Source organism: Passer montanus, unplaced genomic scaffold (assembly GCF_014805655.1).
Source record: "Passer montanus isolate IOZ18808 unplaced genomic scaffold, ASM1480565v1 scaffold100, whole genome shotgun sequence".
In the NCBI taxonomy this organism is placed as follows: domain Eukaryota; kingdom Metazoa; phylum Chordata; class Aves; order Passeriformes; family Passeridae; genus Passer; species Passer montanus.
The window spans coordinates 1,712,539-1,732,525 of record NW_024356506.1 but is presented as its reverse complement, the minus strand read 5'-3'; the positions used below and the strand labels follow the sequence as shown (position 1 = coordinate 1,732,525).

The following is a 19,987-nucleotide window of genomic DNA, read 5'->3' as shown; positions in this document are numbered from 1 at the left end:
GTGAGAGTCCCTATGCAAGGGATGACACAAAAATCACACTCACAGAGAGCAGGAGCAGGAGAGAAGCACAAAAGCTCATGCCATTTTTGTGTGGCTTGTTATCTCGAGTAAAATGAGTTGGTCAGAGATCACAGTCGCCCACACGTGGCTCCAACAACTTTGTCACAGCAGAGGTCACCCAGCAGTGCCTCACAGGAGACTGAGGGTGTCCAGCCCTGTCCAGAGAGCTGCCAGTGGAGGCCACCCCTGCTGCAGCCCAGATAAACAGGGAAAGGTGAGTGGTACAGAACACACCACAGAATCACAGAGTGATTTGGCTTAGAAGATACCTTAGAGACCATCTCATTGTAACCCTCTGCCATGGGACACCTTCCACTAGACCAGGCTGATCAGAGACCCATCCAACCTGGCCATGAATATTTCCAGGGGTGGGACAGCCACAGCTTCTCTGGGCAACCTGTGCCAGTGACCCACTGACCATGTCCTTCAAATTGTTGCCTACAAGGCAATTAAGGATAATAACACCATAAGGATAATAAAACCATACAATTTCCACAGCTGGGGTGGTATGCAATAAAGCTTTGTTAGACTTAGCAGAAACACAGCTGATGACAGGGCATATACTGAAAGTGGACAAAGATGTGAGAAGTTTCTTGGGAAGTAAATGGGAAGTGGAATAGATTCAGGAACACTCCACTTCCTTCATGGGCTGTGCTCTGTACTGACACATTAATCTGGGTCTTATCAAGTGTCTGAAAGCAACACAGCCAAGAGAAGATTTCCCAACCCATCAGGAACCAATGAGAACATAAATGTACACATTCCCATAACAGCCTCCTCTGAGATCACTTAGGGATCTTCAGCAAATGAGAGACTTTGCAGGCCACATTCAACTGATCAGAGATATTAAAGCTGTTACATTCAGGTATTTGGGGACTGTTCTAGAGATGGGTTCATTTTCTGCAGATGTCCCAACTGAGGCACATAACTCGGGAGGGTTTAGTTAAGGCTCCAGTTGAATGATTTCCCAGCTCAGTTTGCAGTCTGACAGGAGACTCCTGGCTGTGCCATCCAGGCAGTCAGACTGGAGGAGGATGTGCTGATGGGCCCTCTTGACAGTGTTCACCAGTGTTCACAGCCTCCAGGTCAGAAAGACCTGATTGGACTTGATTTCACAGGAAAAAATACAACAATGCATTTAAAAAAATCAAATCCCCAACTGAAAAACACTCCCCACATTCCAAAGCTCCCACAATAAGCAACCCATTTGCATTTGTGTAAATACCTTTTCCTTTGAAAGGAGTTTATTGCTATTGTTACATCACTAGGCTATTAGTGACAATGTGGCACTTCAGTGAATGGCATCTTCACTCAAGGGCTGAACACATTGGCCCATCAAGAAATTCCTGCTGACCAAAGGAAAGCAACAGCTGCCATGTCTTTAATTCTTTTTCCAGGTCTCTGGGCTCCAGCCTGACAGATACCAGGCAGAGTTGTTTGTTAAGTGAAGGAACATCGACTTTAGATCATGTTAAGAATTTTTTTCACCCAGTTATTTTTAGATATAAAAAGTCCAGACTACAAGACTGAGGTGAAAGCCAAGTAGCACCAACATCTAAGTCTGGATAAGTTTTGGTCTAAAAACGAAGTCTGAGGAAATCTTAAGCTTGACACAGTAGGACATTGATCTGTTCTGAGGAGGCCACCAAGTTAATTAGAGGGATGGAGCACCTCTCCTAAGAGGAAAGGCTGAGACAATTGGAACTGTTCAAACTGGAGGAGAGAAGGGTTTTGGTAATCGAATTGTGGCCTTCAAATGCCTGAAAGGAATCTGCAAGAAAGATGGAGAGAGATTATTTACAAGAGCCAGGAGCGTCAGGACAGGAGGGAATGGATTAAAACTGAAATAGAGTAGGTTTAGTAGGAAGAAATTCATCTCTGTGAGGGTGGGAAGGCCCTGGCACAGGTTCCCCAGAGAAGCTGTGGTTTTCCCAAAGAAGCCCCTTCCCTGGAATTGTCCAAAGCCAGGCTGGATGTGGCTTGGAGCAGCCAGGGATAATGGAAGATGTTTCTGCCCATGGCAGGGGGTTGGAAGTTGATCTTTCAGGTCCCTTCCAACCCAAATTCTTCTATAATTCCATGGTTCTTTCAGCCAGTGAGATTTGCTGTGCACAGATAGATTTGTGTACATTCATTCTGGACAAAGAGGTAGAGAACTGGTAAACACCTTCCTGTGTTGCTGCTCTTGCAATATTGAAATAAGTGGCCATTGTGTGAGCTTGGGACCTTTTCCCATTTTTGGAGTTGGGAAGGTTGCAGATACACAAAGCTTGGTTCCAGAACTGCTCAAAAGAGTCAGAAATGTGATGTTTTTAAAAGTGTAAAATATTTTCAGAACAATTGTGGGTCTTTCTTTCTGGCTTTGTGAAATGCAATTGAGCTGTAAACAGTGATAGAAGTGGTGGAAGTTGAATTAGAGCAGTTTAGATAAAGGCTGTGGGTTTTGAGTGTTATTCTGGCATAAGTTTCAAGGTTCCATACACAGGTAGCATGGAAAAACAGCTTTTCTAAAACATTGATAATTTTCTTTTGCCATGGGCAAAAAAAAAAAGACCACTAACTCCTATTCAGGTCAACTTTCTTCTCACTTACAAGGCAAACAGAAGCCTACAATTGCACAAATATGCACTTGCTTTCATCAGGTTCCAATACAAATATTGGCAGCTGTGTTGTTGACACTTCTTCAGAGGAATTGAGAATTTAAGGATTCTCTTCTCCCTAACAGCAGACACAAAACTGATTCCGTGGAAGTTTGCATACAAATCCCAGTACCACAAATCAAAGTACAAGCTTGCACACGTAAAATAGAGATGCTCATTGCGAAATACTGGGAATGTTTCAGACTTTTGGGGAACCTACAGCTCAGCTGAGTGTCCATCTACACGTATGGAAAGGAGTGATTGTTGCTGTTGCAATCACCTCCAACAGAATTTACTTCTCACAGTGCCAAGCCTTGTATCCTTGGATGCTTTGGCTTTAGAATCCTTCTGCTGCCATGACAGTAAAATTTATTGGAGATGAACCTCTGCTGGCCCACCGGAGATCTTGACATTTGTAAATCAGATCCTCAATGCATGCCAGAATGTCCTGGAATATTTATGCCCTGCTGTGTTGTCGTTCCAGTTGATCCTGGTGTGGTTGAAATCCCTGTGAGGACCAGAGCCTGCAAAGGTGAGGCTGTTCCTCACTGTCTGTAGCAGATGTCATCCACTTTGCCTGTCCTCCTTTTAATCCTGACCCTTAATCTTTCCATCAGATTCTCATCCATCCCCAGGCAGCATCCCATGCACTCCAGCAGCTCTCTCTATGAAAGGCAACTCTTTCTCCTCATTTTCCTACCCTGCCCTTTCTAAAAGACCCTGCATCCCTCCAAGGCAGCACTTCATCAAGGGACCAACCCACCACATCTCCATGATCCCTACAAAGCTGCAGCCCTGCAACTTCACAGAGATCTCTTAACACCTCAGGTTTGCTCCTGACACTCTGTGCATTCAGCACATCAGAGTGCTCAGTTCCTGCAGAGGATTTGGGATGTTTGTCCATGAAGGTGGCGCCTGCTAGGCACTTCCCTGCCCACACTTCATTTTGGTGGCTTTGGGAACCCTTCCTGCCACACCACTCTATGTTTTTTTTTCCAGCAGTCCTGTCCTCTGCTCCCACAGGACTGCTGGTCACATCTTCCCTCTCCCACCATACCAAAATTCTCCTTATGTGCTGGATCCCATCTCTCCAAAGCAGCTGCAAATCCCCACACAGGGTCCCATTGAACCCCAAACCATGTCACCAACACCAATTCTACAGCCAGTTATGGTTTTCTCCTGTTGGTGTCCTCCTCCTTGCCCTCTTTCCCCTCACCAGCAGCCCATGGGATGAAGCTGCATTAGGATGCTTTTCCCAAGAGCTCCTGCAGGATTCTGTTGGGAAGACTCTGCTGATTCCCACCTAACCCAGGCCATTGGCTTGTTTTGGTTTCAAAGGCTTGATCTCACTGATATGGTGATTTATAATTGAATATTTGTATCAAAGAGATGCCATGACCAGGAACATGGGCACAGAGTTTTTTTGCAGAAGACACAAAACAACAGAGATATCCTCTCCAAAGTCTGCATTCTATTTCTTCCCTGCACGACAGAAATTGCTTTCTCCCCTAGGGAGTGTTATCAGAATGTTCATTAAGGAACTGGCCCACATGCCAGAAAAAACTCCTTTTAGATTTTTGTAAGAAGCAAGGGTTGCTCTGCCTGTGCCATGCACAGACCACACAAACTCTCCCCACATTTCTCCCCAGCTCAGGTGATCCAGAGGGGTTTTCTCTGGGAGCATTTTGCTGAGGGGCTCATCTCATATTCCCTGGTTTTGTATTTTCCCTGAGTTTCCTAGACAAGCACAAACAGAGCTTTCATTCTGTGCATGTCAGAGGAATGGACTAAAAAAAAGTAAAACAAGTGCCGAGAGAGCTGTCTCTTGTCATCATGGAATTTTCACTGTGGGGGTTTCTCTTGCCTCCTGATTCTTTATCTCCCTTACTTTTGTGCAATATGAATGTCACAAGATAAACAGTGGGACCCTTCAGCAATTGGTTGGGAAGATACCTCGATTGCCTGTCAGGATTAAAAGATAGTCCTTAAAAAAAATGGAGTGCAAGAGGAACAACAAAAAAAAATCACAAAAACCTTATGCTGGCTCAAAGACAAAATGTCCTACTTAGTCTAACAGCTTCTCCCAGGGAAGTTAATACTGGGATGGCTTCTATGCATGGGTAAAGTCTTAAAGTAATAAATATTGCCTTAAGAAAAGGAGTTGTGAGGATCTTGAAGCTAGCTGATGTATGTTGTCATGTCCCTCAAGGCATTAGCATCTGATGTGCTTTTAGAGATGAATCAGGCTCCAAAGTTATCCATGCAAAAAAAATAAGCTTTCAAAACAGCAGCAAGAGAAAAAAAATAAAAGAAGAGGAAAAAAACTCTAAAAGACTGATTTTAAGACCAGAAAGGGAAAAAAAAAATAAAAGAAGAGGAAAAAAAAACTCTAAAAGACTGATTTTACATATAATTTTGATTTTTTTTTGCTGGACCTGTGAACCTGAGTGGTGTCTCTCAGAGCGGTGTAGATCACTCCTTTCAGTGTGAGAGGAACTATCTTATGGTAATGGAAACTTGCAGAGATATGAACTTGGCAAAGAAATCCAGAGTGATTAATAAGCAGCAGAGAAGAGTTTCTGCTGTTGAAATCTGCATATGGGTGTCTCAGGACTTGCTCCTGCTACCAGGAGCACCAGGGAGAATTCCAGCTGAGCCTTTAGGTGAGAAATATCCCCACCAATCCTGCTGCTCTCGAGTTTAGATCCCTCAACCAGCCTTTAGTACAATTAGCTCACAATTTTGAAAGTGGGCAGTTGTTTCAGAAGTACCACATATTATTATTGTGCATACAAAAAACAAGAGATAGAGAAAAAAGGTCTGATTTTTCTTCACATCATTTCTGAGCACATGAGATGCTCAGAAAAGAGCAGTGACAAAGACAAAGGGCAGAGAGAGCTGATCTAAAGTGCCTTCGCCCTATGTTCACAAGAACTGGTGGCTCCCAGTGATGGGCTGCTCCTAAAGACAGGACTAGGAGTGACTCTCATCTCTTTCCCAGTTTTCTCCATCCAATTTTTTGCTAGTCATTGGTAGCTGCAGAACAATAGGAGATCAACTAATGGGCAGAAACTTCAGACTTTATATGAGTACATCTTGATGTCATGTAAATTTAATTAGACACACCCGGCTATGTGAAATGAAAATTCTATTTGGAAACAAAAAGCTCCTTAATTTTCTCTAATTTCATCAATAATCATCATAATAATTGCCACTACTATTGTTTTTTAATTACAATTCCAGGTAGAAAGGAAGAATTGGATCCCTTTCCAGTTAATGTTATATATTCTCCAGCTTCCTTTTTTTGCAGTCAAAAGGGAATGAATTCATCTCCCTGTGAATTCTATTTTATGCTAAATATACCAGCAAACTGTCCATAACATAAGAACCTTATTGCACAGGGCAGCTTGTCAGATCCAGACATCTCTGGATGTACAAAATGCTCAAAGCACAGGGAAAATAATCACAGCATCAACAAAGGGCTGCTTGTGAGGGACAAAATCACGTTGGGATGGTGGAAGGGGTTAATAGAGCCCATAATTTTCATGTGACACCTACCTATTGTGTCTCCTTGCTCGTGCACCATGGAGGCCAGGTCTTTGATGATCTGGTTCACATCCAGCATGTCACTCTGGAAAGACAGAAATCCTAACATTACCCAGGAATGGGGAATATCCAAGTACAAAAGGCACGTTCCACAGTCCAGCTTGGCAAAGAAAAACACAAACCAAGAAATCTGCAGTGGTGTAGATGCAAAAGGGAAAGTTACAATGCTCCCATAGTAAAAAATTCCCTCAGAGCCATGGTTTGCTGGATCCAAGGCAGGCAGCTGACTCAAGCTTTGGGAGAGGAGAAAGTGGAATGATCAGATTTTATGCTTGCTTTTCAGAATTGTGGAGCACTAAGGAAAAACAACAATAAAAACAACAGTGGCAAACCCTTCTCTTTCTAAAAAAGTTATTGGTGATGCAGGCCATTCCTCCCGGACTGTTTTCTCCTGCACAGAAAAAGGCCATCTCTCAGCACAGCCTCCATCTGATGCTATTCATAAACTGATGGATACAATCAAAAACTCCCTGAATTTGAAATTGCCTTATTGGTAGGGCAATAAGGAAAGAGCTGTTTGATGAACAGATTCATTTATATGTTTTCAAGTAGTTTTAAAAAAAACCAAAAACCGTAACTGCATTCAGCTCTGAAATTTTCTCTGTGAAAACACAGCAAATTACCCATGAGTTTGTTTCCTTCATTTCTGAACACTTACCATATAAAACAGCAAATGTGAGCATATGTTGACATCATATGACACTGGGTCTTGTAAAAAGAATTAGTTTAGCAATAATAGACATAATAATATAGACACTGCTAAATGCACTACCAGCAAGGCAGCATTACCAGGGCAGAAAAAAAGACACTAAAAAAGGATGTATATATTTTTTTCAGCCCCACAAGTCAGAGAATCGCAGAAACATTGAAATGGGCAGGAACCTTTGGAAGTTATTTAGCCAAACAGTCCTTCTCAGAGCAGACAACTAAAGCAGGGTGCTCAGGGCATGGTGTTTTGTGCCTCCAAGGATGGAAATTCCACTGGCAAACTGTAAGTCCATGGAATCCTGCGTGTTGTTTGAGCACGGCTGGATGACAGGCACCCACCAAATCTGCTCTACCACTCCCCTCTGTAAGTAAACAGGAAACTGAAAATATAATGAAGGGTTCAAAAATTAAGGACCAGGAGACCTCACCCTCCAAATGGCATCACGGGCAAAACAGACAGATATTAATTGAATTTATTACTAACAAAATCAGAGCAGGACAATGAGCAGTTTCAGAACTGTCTGGACACAATCCTGTGCCTGTGCTTGAGCAGGGAGGTGGGACCAGATGGCCCCACTGTGGTCCCTTCCAGCCTGGCCCACTCTGGGATTCCATGTTCATCCCAAAAGATCCAACTGCCTCCACCATTCTTTTTAAAGAACTCCATTTCCCCACTAACAAATTTAGAAAATGGTGCAAAATGAATCCACGTCCTCCTACTGAAGTTTGCTATGAGAATATAACTGGCATAGCACTTCAACACGTAATGCAATAGAACTGCATCAATTTAAAATGAGGTCTGGGAGTCCCACTGTGAGCGCTAGAATAGAACAAATTGTTGAATAACTGAAGATGGAGGAAAAGCAAAAGATTGGAAAAGCTGTGAGAAATCATAATAAAGCAAAAAAAAAAATGCTCCCCCAACCAAAGACTGGGTAAAGCACCACAAAATGTAGTTAATTCCTTCATTTGTCAAGCATAATGAAGCTTTAATTATGGATGGTATTATTCCTAACTTGTAAATACTGCAGAATATTTTGCAAAACAATGAAGTTTAAGTAATTTGAGATTGTACTTGAGCAGTGTGTTAGTAAATCATTACTGGGAAATGAGGAGAAATTAGTGGTGATTTTTTTCTTTTTTTTTTGTGTAGGGAAGTTTTCTGAGCTTTTTGTAAAAAAAATTAAGGGAGAAAGTTAAAGTTTAGCAAAATGCGAAGAACTGAGAATTAACTTGAATGTCTTGCTCTGCTCTTAACTGCTTTGCAAAAGATGATTAAGGGAAATAACATTTAAAAATGTATAATAATACTAGAAAAACACAGAATGCTAATTTTTCTCTCTTGGCTAAATTGTCACTGACATAATTTTTTGTGTCTGTTCCTTGCAATATAAACACAAGCCTTTCTACACTTCAATCTGTTTTATTTTGTTGTGCTTTTCAGTGCTTTTTTAAAGTGTTTTTCAGCACTTTAAGTGAAGGTGGCTTAAAACTCACGAATATGTTTTTGCACATTCATTTGGTTAGACAGAGTTTTTTGCAATATATTGAATTACACGTGCCCCCACCCACCCCAAGCATTTCCACTGGAATAAAACAGATGATATATTGACTTCTTAGAGCACCATTCCCAGATAATTTAGCCATGAGGAGTTGGGCTGTGTATGTCCTGATCCCCAGATATTGGGGATATTGGGATTCTTCAGGGAAGAATGAGGAAGAAAATTCAACATTGTGCGCGAACGGTTCTGGTTCAGCTTTGCCATTTGCATTCAGGTACTTGAAACCAACCATCTGCAGCTGCAGAGTATAGATCCTTTCCATAATGTTGCAATAACACTTAAAATTACTGTTTAGCAAATATGCATCAGTGAGAGCCAGCGCCGAGTTGTGAGGAAGGAAAAACTGTGACTGCTGCACTTGAGGAAAAACTAACAGGGGTGAGTTATAAAGCACAGAGCACAAAAACAATCTGACCTGAAGCAAGAAATCTGTTGAATAATTTAACCTGGCAATGTGAAGTTTCAAAGTCCTTGATATAAGTAAGGAAAACAAAGGAAGAAATAGAAAAAAGAAAAAATAGCCAGAAATAAAGACCTTCCATAATGGAATATACCTTGGAGCTATTCTCCTTCTTGCCAGGTCTGCTCCATCCCCAAGTACCTCTGAACTTGCCAGGCATCAGAGTTTGTTAGGAAAATCAGATTGCCTTTGGTTCCCTATGTTTGCACTCACTTTGCAGAATTCACAATGAAATACAGTTCCTCATAAATCTCTGACTCCACAGAACCCAGGAGTGCAGCAGCCACCACCATTCCCAAAGTTCTGTCTCCCTGCCAGCTAACTAGGCTGGGGCTCCCTAGGTTTTAATTAACACCAGCCTTTCCTGCCTGGCAACAATTCACTCACTATATTCTGCAGCAAGAGGGAGACAGATTTAAACTGTTCCAAATAAATCCTCTTTTCTTTTTTTCTTTTTCTTTTTTTTTTTCCCATCCCCAAAAAGAAGAAATCCATTGTTCAGATTAGTAGACAGGACTTAATATCGCCCATTCTGGAACAAAAAGAATTAAACTAGTTAACAATAAAATGAAATGCCAGTAGCTAAAGATGGCCAGAAAAGTAGAGAAGTGACAGAGACAGATGCAAAAGAATGAGGCCCTTAAGTTCCAGAGGATTAACTCTCACTAGGGAAAATTAGTTTGAGAAGTTCTTAACAGAAAGTACTAGGTTAAAATGGCAGGACTATTTGAGTCACTTAACCTGACTCAATAAGTGAATAATGTCACTGTATAGTACTGAGATTTCAGGAAAAAAATTAAATTTCCAAACCTGACACAAAAATGGTTGGAAATATGATTTTGCAGATAAAGTAGAAATTTCAATTTCCCATTTTTTGATTTAACAAGATAAAGATGTCAACATTTTTGAAATTAATTGGTGAGCAAGTCAGGCTGTAAAACCCAGACATTGTCACCAATGTGGGAATGATAAATTCCAGCAGCCCATTTCCCCACAGAATGAGCATTACTGAAGTATTTCCAAGACAGAAAATAAGCAAACTTCTTCTCTCTTCCACTCTCATGCTTTGTGGGGTGAAGATTTATTCACACTGAAAACTTCCAACATTACTCTGCCTTTAATGATATCCTAAGGACACTGCTGTGTTCCAGACATGGGAATGGTGTTAAATAAACCAGAGAGGGGAACATGTTCTCCTCAGAAGGACACAGAAGAAATCTGTGTAGTCAATATTTCCTCTCTCACATGGAGACAGATCCCAGCCTCCCCTATCAGTGTCAGCTCAGGTCCTCAAGGGAAGGAGCACTCATTTCTAGGAATGTTTGCCTTAGGTTTGTATAAAAATGGGATCAAAGATATCAGTGCTCTATTCTATTTAGCACACGTGTTTACTCACAAACCAGACATCCATTTTTTAAAGGACTATAAATTAGCATTTAAATTAATTGCTGCCTCAATATCCAGGAGCTGCTGAATTTTTACAAGCGAGGTCACATTCTGACCCATATTTATTCTGCAGCAAGCAGCCAGGAGAGCTGTAAAATAAACCCCAAGGAGATCCTGAAAATGTCCTAGAAGGCCTATGTGTGCATTTCTGCACATAGAAGCACTCCAAAACACAATAAAGCAAAACAAACCCCTTGCGCTTGTTATTTTTGGGGGGAAAAAATAAAGAAACAAGAAAAAAAAAAATCAACCAGCAGCCCTTTGTAGTTTCTATCATGTTTTTCCAAAGAGATGCTGAGATGTTCCTTGCATGTTGTCCCATCTGCAACAGCCGTGGGGCATCTCCTACCCTGTGGTCCACCATGTATGGACATGGAAAAACAAATCAGAGCATGGTGTTTGTCTGTCCTCATTCCTTTCTGAGAGGTAGAGGAAGGAAAGGAAAAGGAAAAAAGTAATATAAAACATGAGCAAGCTTCTGATGCAACATAGGCAGAAACTAAATCTTGCTGCAGCAGCCTTTCAACAAATATTTTTCTCTTGTCTATGGCTGGGGAGAAAAAAAATGACATTCAATAAATCAACCTGATTCAGCCTAAGCAACAACAGACCAGCAGAAAATTGTTTTGAGGGCAGAAGCCATCCAGAACAGCAATTACAGACTGAGTTAGATCTCCTCTGAGACTCAACAACAGCCAGAGTGTGGAGTTTCTCTCTCCCTCTCTTTGCCTGTGCACGTTTCCTCTCTCTTTTGCTGTCTTAGAGGTCTGTGTCATCCCAGGGAGTGTAAAACCATGCTGCATAATTAAAGTAGTCATGCTGAGCTTTGGGATGCCAGTCCAGCACCCACCTGGGGACAGCAGCCCAGGAAACACAGCAGGAAGGGGATTCCTGTCCACCAAACCCAAACAGAGAGGCTGTGGGAACTGAGATCATCAGGGAGAGCTGAGGGCACCTCAACAGGGACGAGCACAGAGATCCTGCCACCTGCCAGCTGGTGTTTTATTCATTCTGCCCCTGGCTGGATGTCACATGCCCACCAAAACTGCTCCGTCACTCCCCTCCTCAGCTGGACAGGGGAGAGGAGATACCACAAAAGGCTCTTGGGGTGAGATAAGGACAGGGAGAGATCACTCATCAGTTACTGTCACGGGCAAAATAAACCTGATTTGGGTAAATCAGTTTTATTTGTTACCAATCAAAATCAGAGCGGGGCAATGAAAAATAATATAAAATCTTAAAACACTTCTCCCCAGCCTTCCCTTCTTCCTGGACTTCACTTCCATGTTCTCTCCTGTCACCATGATACTTTCTGGAAAAATTCTCTTGCCCAGGATTTTCTTATGGGAAGCTTCATCTTCTCCCTGTTTTGCTGCTTTGAAGGGTGATTTGGAGAATTGTTTATCCCAGCATGTGAATTGTTTTTATTTAATGACCAATCCCAGTCCAGCTGTGTTGGACTCCCTGGTCTGTCATGGGTTTTTATTATTCTTTCTTTTCTAACTTTTCTCTATAGTTTCGCATAGTTTTAGTATATAATTAATATAACATAACATAACATAACATAACATAACATAACATAACATAACATAACATAATATATCAGCCTTCTAAAAAATATAGAGTCAGATTAATCTCTTCCCTCATCCTGGGACCCTTGCAAACACACCAACACTCTCCCTCCTCCACTGCTGTGGCACAGGGGAATAGTGAATTGGGGCTGTGGTCAGTTTCTCACACATTTCTCACTCCTCACACTCTTCCCCAGCTCCATTGTGGGGCCCCTCTCAAGGCAGACAGTCCCCCACAAACCCTTCCAACCTGGGTCCTTCCCAGGGGCTTCAGTTCTTCAGGTGGATCCCCCACAGGGTCACAAACCCTGCCAGCTGTGTCATCATGGAATCAGAATAATGAAATCACAGAATGGTTTGGGTTCAAGGGACCTTAAAGAACTCATTCCAACCTCCTGCCATGGGCAGGGACACCTTCCACTATCCCAGGTTGTTCCAAGCCCCATCCAGCCTGGAATTGGACACTTCCAGGGATGGGGCAGCCACAGCTTCTCCGTGAACCTGAGCCAGGGCCTCCCCACCTTCACAGGGAAGAATTTCTTCCCAATATCCAATCTAAATGTGCCTTCTTTAAAGTCATTCCCCCTTGTCAGGGTTGTCTAAGGGAAATATAATAACAAAAATATAGGAAGAGGTGATTTGCTCTTTTAAAAAACTTCTGGATATTGAAATAAGAGATGTGTTAATAGAGGAGATCATCAGTAGTTCTGGTTTTATGTAGATATCCTCTCTTTGTATTTGGGAAATATACTAAAGCATCAAGGACCACATGAAGCATTATTTTTACTGACTTTGATTCTGATCTTCAAATTAATTAACATCCTAAATTTCATTTAAATTCATCAGCTTGTAAAGGTCTGTGAATTCCCTTATGTATGTACATGTAGGTATTTATACAGGCACATAAACACATGTATTCTTCTGTACCAAAAACACTCCCACCTGTATAAACAGCCACTGTATAGAGACAGACATTAATAATTTTAAGATTAACTTGCCCTGAACATACACCAGGTGTTAAATGAACATTTGAGGCTTAGCAGATTGCAGAGATATAAACATAGCCTATTTCTGTCTACAGCAGCAGAAAACAGACCTTAAATCTCAGGCTTCATTTTTCTGGCTAAACATTCTGATGTAAAATAAGCATGAACACTGATATGATCTCATAACAGGCAAGTAAAAAAAAAAAAAAGAAAAAAAAAAAAGAAAAATTTGCTTAAACACACACAAAAAAAGGTGTGTAGATTCTGTTTTGTCTTCAAGTTAATGCTGTGACAGTTTTGATATCAGGAAGAGTAGGAGTGATGTGGGCAGGAATGGGTCACATCAGAAAACTGAGATGGAACAGTTGTGTCATCATGGAATCAGAATCATCAAGTCACAGAATAGTTTGGGCTTGAAGGCATCTTAAAGAGTTCCAACCTCTGCCATGTGCAAGGACACCTTCCACTGGACCAGGCTGCTCCAAGCCCCATCCACCCTAGCCTTGGACACTCCAGAGCTGGAATCAGTGCTCCAGGTGGGGCTTCACCAGAGGGAAGAGGGATGTGGCAACAAAAGAATTATGCTACAAATTCGAGGAGCAGAACAAATGGAGAATGTTTCAGATTTCACCCACGATGGAGAAGAGCATGTGAATTTACACATTTAATTTAACAGTGCCCTGCCCTTCCTTCATCCCCACCACTCTCCTCTATCACCAGACACTCATAAAGTCAACAAAGAGTGAAAGAAGAAGGGAGATGCACAAAATAAGGAAATTAAGAGGGAAGTGTCTTCATTATTCTCCAGAGTGAACATCAGCTCTGCTCTCCAAACGGGAATGTGCCTCAATTTTATTTCTCTTTACTGGATGTCTGATGTTCCTGCACCTTGTTAGCACAGCTGGAACAAGACTCTGGGATGCTACAATGCATATTTGGAAGCAATAGCCCCCTGAGAAACCTGATCTATGGCAGTGGGGTTGGAACTGGGAGATCATTGAGGTCCCAACCCAAACCAGTCCATGATTCTATAATTTATTTTCTAATGGTTGCAGAAGAAAGTTTCTGCACCCACACTATGAATCCAAAGTTTTGCTCTCCTACAGCCAAGTTTCTATCTACTTTACCACTAAAGAAAGATTAATATCCTTGCTTTTCCAACAAACCCTTGGGCTGGATATGAAAGAGACTCACAGATCAGAAATATTGCTTCTGTTTTCTGATATGCTAGAAAGGTTTTTGTGGGATTTTCTGCCTTCTCACCTTTCCCAGCTCCCTGGAGTTGAATTAAGGAGTTCCTTCTGAGTTAATTCACATATGTATATAGGCTAATCAAATGGCACAAAAGTAATTACATGAAGGACCCAAAATGAGCAGAGATAATGAAATGCCTGACATTGTGGCCTTTGTAGACCAGGAATAAAAATACTCAGTGAAGATGAAGGTTCTCCCAACAGAGGAAATCCATTTGTATTTCAAATACAGATTGTAGCTGAGGGTTTGTGAAATTTGATGGCCTGACACCCCAAAAGCAAAAATTAAATACAATACAAAAGGTAAACATAAAAGGTAAACGTAAAAGCCATGCAAACCAGAGCAGAATTGTCCACCAACAATAATCCACAGCCTTGTCCAAGAAAAGGCTTTTATCAGCAACAGATCCCTTTTCTTTCTGCAAGAGCTGGGCAGTAACCACAGTGATTTGATGCAGTTGTCACGGAGTGTTTCATGTGGTGGGTACCTGTCCAACAGGAACTATTTGTCTGTATTGCTCATTTATTTTGCTCTCCAACAGCTCCAAGGAGCCATTGGTCTCAACTGCAGAAAGTGAGATATACGAGTTCTTACAGCAACCTATGAAAAAAAAAATTATTTTTTTATATGCAATAAAAATACTTGTTGGGGACACTTAGTCTTTTTAAAATAAGAAAATAAAATGCATTTAATATTTACAGCTCCACTTTTTTGCAGCTGCTGAGAAGAAGGTCTCCTGAGTACCAAGTCACCAAAGATATGGAAATCTGTCAGCAAACTCCAAACTCAGTTTGTTCCATGCTGACTTTTCCTTTAGCATCTCCTGCTTCCTGCCCCAGGCTGCAATGTATAAACTAATAGCAGCAGTGAGGGAAGTAGTTGTAATCTATCACCCTGACTGATACCAGCCCCAGGAAAGGCAGTTTATTGCAGGTGGTATGTTATCTTCAAAAATAGAAACCGTGCAAAGATTATGACAAAAACTTCAACACTTTCTACACTTTGTTTGCAGCACTATTAATTCTCCACTCTGGATTTATTTCCATGAGGGTCATGCAGCCAGAAAAAAAATACAATGGAGGAATTCATTTTCTTTTTAGGAGTGTTCTGGGAAGCCAAGCAATTAGAGCAATCTTAAGCTGTCATGTATTATCAATTGCTGCTCAATTATTTTACTTAAATAAAACACCAATTGCAGAGTCTGATCTGCAGCTATCAACAGAGTGATTCATTTAGGTGCACTATTTATCCCTGACAATTTTAAAAAGAATATCTAAGTGAAAGGAAAGAGACAAAGGGGCAAGGGAAATGCACAGTACCTTTTTACAACTCACTGCTGTGATGCCAATCCTCTGTTTAAAAAAGGCTGAAGCTGCTGTACAGAGTCTGGAGACAACTCAGTCCTTATTACAAATAAAGTTCATGGGTTTTGTGCAAGAGAGGAAGGGAGTCACAAACTCTTACAGAGGTCACTGAAGGTTGGAATCATAAAATCATAGAAGGGTTTGGGCTGGAAAAAGACCTTACAGACCATCTGGTTCCAACCTCCTGCCATGGGCAGGGCACCTAGACCTGGCTAACCAAAGCCCAGTCCAGCCTGACCCTGAGCACCTCCATGGACTGAGCATTCACAACTTCTCTGGACAACCTCTTGCAGTGCCTCACTCTTGCAGGAAAGAATTTCCTCCTAATATGTAAACTAAACCCACCCTCCCTCAGCTCCAGGCCATTCCCCCTTCTCCTGTCACTCCATCCCTTGTCCAAAGTTCCTCTCCAGCTCTCTTGGAGCCCATTTTAGCACTGGAAGGGATTCTAATCTCTCTTTGGAGCCTTCTCTTCCCCAGGATGAACACCCCCAGCTCTCCCAGCCTGGCTCCAGAGCAGAGGTTCTGCAGCTCTTTGATCAGCTTAGTGGCCTCCTCTGGACTTGTTTGAAGTGGTCAACATCTCTCTTGTGTTGGGGGTCCCAGAGGTCCAGGTGGGATCTCTCGAGAGGAAAGATCTTGTCATTTTTCTTCAGGATGCTGAAGAGGCACAGCCAAAAAAAGGGGTAAGGCTGTTCAGGCCATTAAGTGCTCCACAGAGCACCAACTCCATGAGAAACTCCATATCCAAGGTCTACCCAAGGTTCACCTTCTCCTTAATGGTACAAATTGGGCAAAAAAGAGATAGATGTTCCACACAATTGAAAAAAACAAAACAAAACAAAACCGTCTCTGCCTCACATTTCCCTATGCCTTTCAAAGCCAAATGCTGTGGTCTTTGTAGGCTCTTCCAGATTTTGGCTCTGTGGACTGGAGACTTTGCTGCTGACACTTTTCTGACATGTTTTCAGTCAACAATGCAGGTAACTTTAAAGGCACAAATGCTGAGTTAAGGTATCTGAGGACAAATTAGTTACGACTGCAGCTGAAAGGCTCAGAAAATAAAGGTTGATGGGTATCACCTCCTGCAAGTTGACTCTCCCAAACACCCTCACATGGTTTCATTCTCCACTCTATACAGGAGAGACTGCCTATTTTAAAAATATCCATTATACCCAAAATGATTCAACTCATTATTCAAGGATTTTTTCTTCATGTTTAATTTATTTCTCTCTGTCCTTAGTTACTACTTGGTAATTTGTTACTACCTTCAACCTTAATATTTTAAATTATTCTACCCTTTTTTCAATGCTATTACACATCAAGTATTTCTCCACAGTCATCATGGCTCAACTAATCACTGCTGCACTTTCTGAGCCTGCAATTGGTAAATTCCTGTAATCTCTCTTCATAAATTATACTTAATACTTCTTCCTCATTTATTTCCTTCTGGATCACCTCCAAATTTCTAATAGAAAAAGCAGGCCAAAATGCTCTCATTTCTCACACACCTCCTTATCATATAAAAGGTGCCAATGTCCAAGGCAGACACTAAAGGCTGTGTGACAGTTCACTTTGTTTTCCAATTGTCTGTGCCCAGTATCCAGTTGAAAATTTCCAATTTCTGGTTAAGAGTATCCAACATGTCCAGCAGCAAAGCTTCTTTCGTTGGCTCATTCACCAGCTGTGTCAGGAATTTATCGTCCCCACACTCCAGGGACATCCAGGACTGTTTCCTCTTTGATGTGGTGTATTTCCAGCAGACACCTGGTTAAATTGAATTCCTCCATGGGGACAAAGGCCAGTGATCATGAGGCTTCTCCCAGGTACTTTAGAGCAATTTATCCATCTCTTCATCTTGGCTTGGAGGTCTGTAACAGATTCCCACCAGGATTTCTGCTTTGCTGCCTTCCCCCGTTATCCTGACCCATGAACACTCAGCCCTATTGACACAAGGATTACTCCACTGCCTCTCCTCCTTTGCTGTCCCTTCTGAAGAGTTCACAGAGATCCATTGCAGCACTCTGGTTGTGTCAGCCATCCCACCCTGTTTCCAATCACAGCTTCCCAGTGGCACAATGGCTTCCAGCTCCTCCTGTTTGTTGCTCATGCTGTGGGCACTGGAGCTCTTATGTTTTCAGAAGCAGCACAATACCAGCTGCTGTCTGCCACCCCAAATCCAGAAATCTCAGATCAAAATTATGGATTGCAATTTCCCTCCAGTAATTAAAATAATGGGTCCGAACAACAAGCAGCTCTCTCTCTGATCAAAGGATATAAAATTCAAACAATTAATCATCCATTTTACTTCAACAGTTTTGCTTGTGTGTCACTGGCAGATGGGGGAGATGCTCCCAGAGAACAAAGTCTGGGTCATTTTAATGTCTAGAGGAAGGAGGAATTATTCATAGTGTAGAGCTGGTGAATTATATGTTGATGTCTTCTACATTTACTGCTCAGCAATTTGCCCTGGCTCACTTCAGAGTCAGTGGGAAGCCAACACTGGGATTGTGGAGCTCAGATTAAGGATGAGGTATTTTCAAGCTCTCTGGGACTCATAAATACTAAGGTGAAAATTTTAGAGAAATAGTGAGACAACCTTAGACCTGTTAACTGAAAATTCATGGGGAATCAGAAGAGAGAAAAGAGAGTGAGCAGCACAAAATCTAAAGTCTGGTATTTAGAGGCCAGATATTTAATGCCAGCCCTGTGCTGCCCCAGTTGTACAGATGATAGGGGAAATAATCCAGTGTATGATTTGTTGTTGCACAAAACACAGCAGGAGAATGAGCAGCAAGAAGTGTGCATTTGCCAAAGGTTACCTGGTACCTTTCTAGGACAGAGCAACACCTGAGGAGGGGAAAAAGCAGCAGATGACAAACACACAAGTAGAACAAATGAAGTCTAGATGAAAAATACTGTAAAACTGGCTCAGAAGTCATAGTTGAAAACTATTTTTTCATCAGTAAATGCTCTTTGGTAATGGACAGGAAGGATGCACGGGAAGGATTTTAACATCACAAAGTTCAACAAGGACAAATACAAGGCTCTGCTCCCTGCCTGGGACAATCCCCAGAATCTGAACAGAATGGGAGATGGAATGGGAGCAGCCTTGCAGAGAAGGATGTGGGAACAGCTGGTGGATGAAAAATTGACACGAGCTGGCCATTTGCACTCAAAGCCCAGAAAGCCACCCATGTCCTGGGCTTCACCAAAACCAGAGTGAGCAGCAGGTGAGGGAGGGGATTTTATCACACCCTGAGTTTGTGTGGTTTTCCTGCATCCAGGACTAACCAATATTTTTCAGGAATGGTTTAGGTGATGGCACAGAAAGGACAGTTCATAAATAAGAAGGTGCAGTGAAGCTCAGAAATATTTTGAGCCTGTCAGGTGATATGATTAGAATTCAAAGGGATCTTGTTAAAATGGGGAAACACAGTAAGGAAAAAGGGTGAAGCCAAATAATAAAAATACAAAGTTCTACAGTTAGACATCAAGAATAGTAGGCAATTTCCTGGGCAGAAGTCCTCAAAAAGGAAATAAACAAACAAACAAAGGTGCTGAGGGGTGCTGGGGAAAAAGCTAGCACTTGTGAGATAAAATATTGTGTCCAATTTTGAGCAACAAATCTCAGGGGAACCACCTGGAGACAGCTCTGAGAAAAGCCATGGGAATGATCAAAAGTGTTAGAAACACAGTCTGATAAGAAAAATAGGAATTAGTGTGGTTTCAATGTAGAAAAAGCAGGATGTGTGGGGTTGGAGGGGTGGGGGGACACAACAGATGTGATAATGTTTTTCTGACAAGTGGAACTGTTGCAAATAGGAAGGGGATAACCTGTTCTCCATATTCCCCCTCCATATGACAGAAATTCATGGACTGAAACTGCAACAGGAGACATCTATATAAGAAGTTAATGATTCGGGTTGTTGATCCTGTCTTAGAGCTGAGGAAAGGATTTGATGATGTTTAAAGATTGCTCTTTACTCCCCTTGTCTAATACTCAATGCAATCAATACAAGCCCTGGAATTCAGAGAGAGACTGCCTCAGAATGCAGTCACAAACTCCCCATCAGCTCCAGTCACTAAACTGATTAAATCATGTACCTCTCCCTCAGCCTTTCCAAGCTAAGACAAATTCAGCAAATCTCCGCTCTGTTAAACATCCTCGTCTACAAAAAAATAAAAACAAAAGGTGAAGCTCAATAAGCTTTGACCAAGTTATCAATAGCCACAAAGACACTTTCTGCCATTAAGCAGCAGCAGATAACAATCAGATAACAGCAAGGAACAACGGCTGCTGCAGCAGGGAATCCTGACAACAGTGTGCC

General features: G+C 41.8%; 1 protein-coding gene across 6 annotated transcripts in view; it reads right to left on the bottom strand.

The window, feature by feature from the left end:
* Nucleotides 1–19,987, bottom strand: part of TSNARE1 (t-SNARE domain containing 1) — a 450,340-nt gene that overhangs the window by 172,141 nt on the left and 258,212 nt on the right. For all 6 annotated transcript variants that reach the window (XM_039714443.1, XM_039714426.1, XM_039714471.1 and 3 more), the window contains one exon: nt 6,258–6,330. In XM_039714443.1, the coding sequence (XP_039570377.1) occupies nt 6,258–6,330 (73 nt within the window). The remainder of the gene's footprint in view (nt 1–6,257; nt 6,331–19,987) is intronic.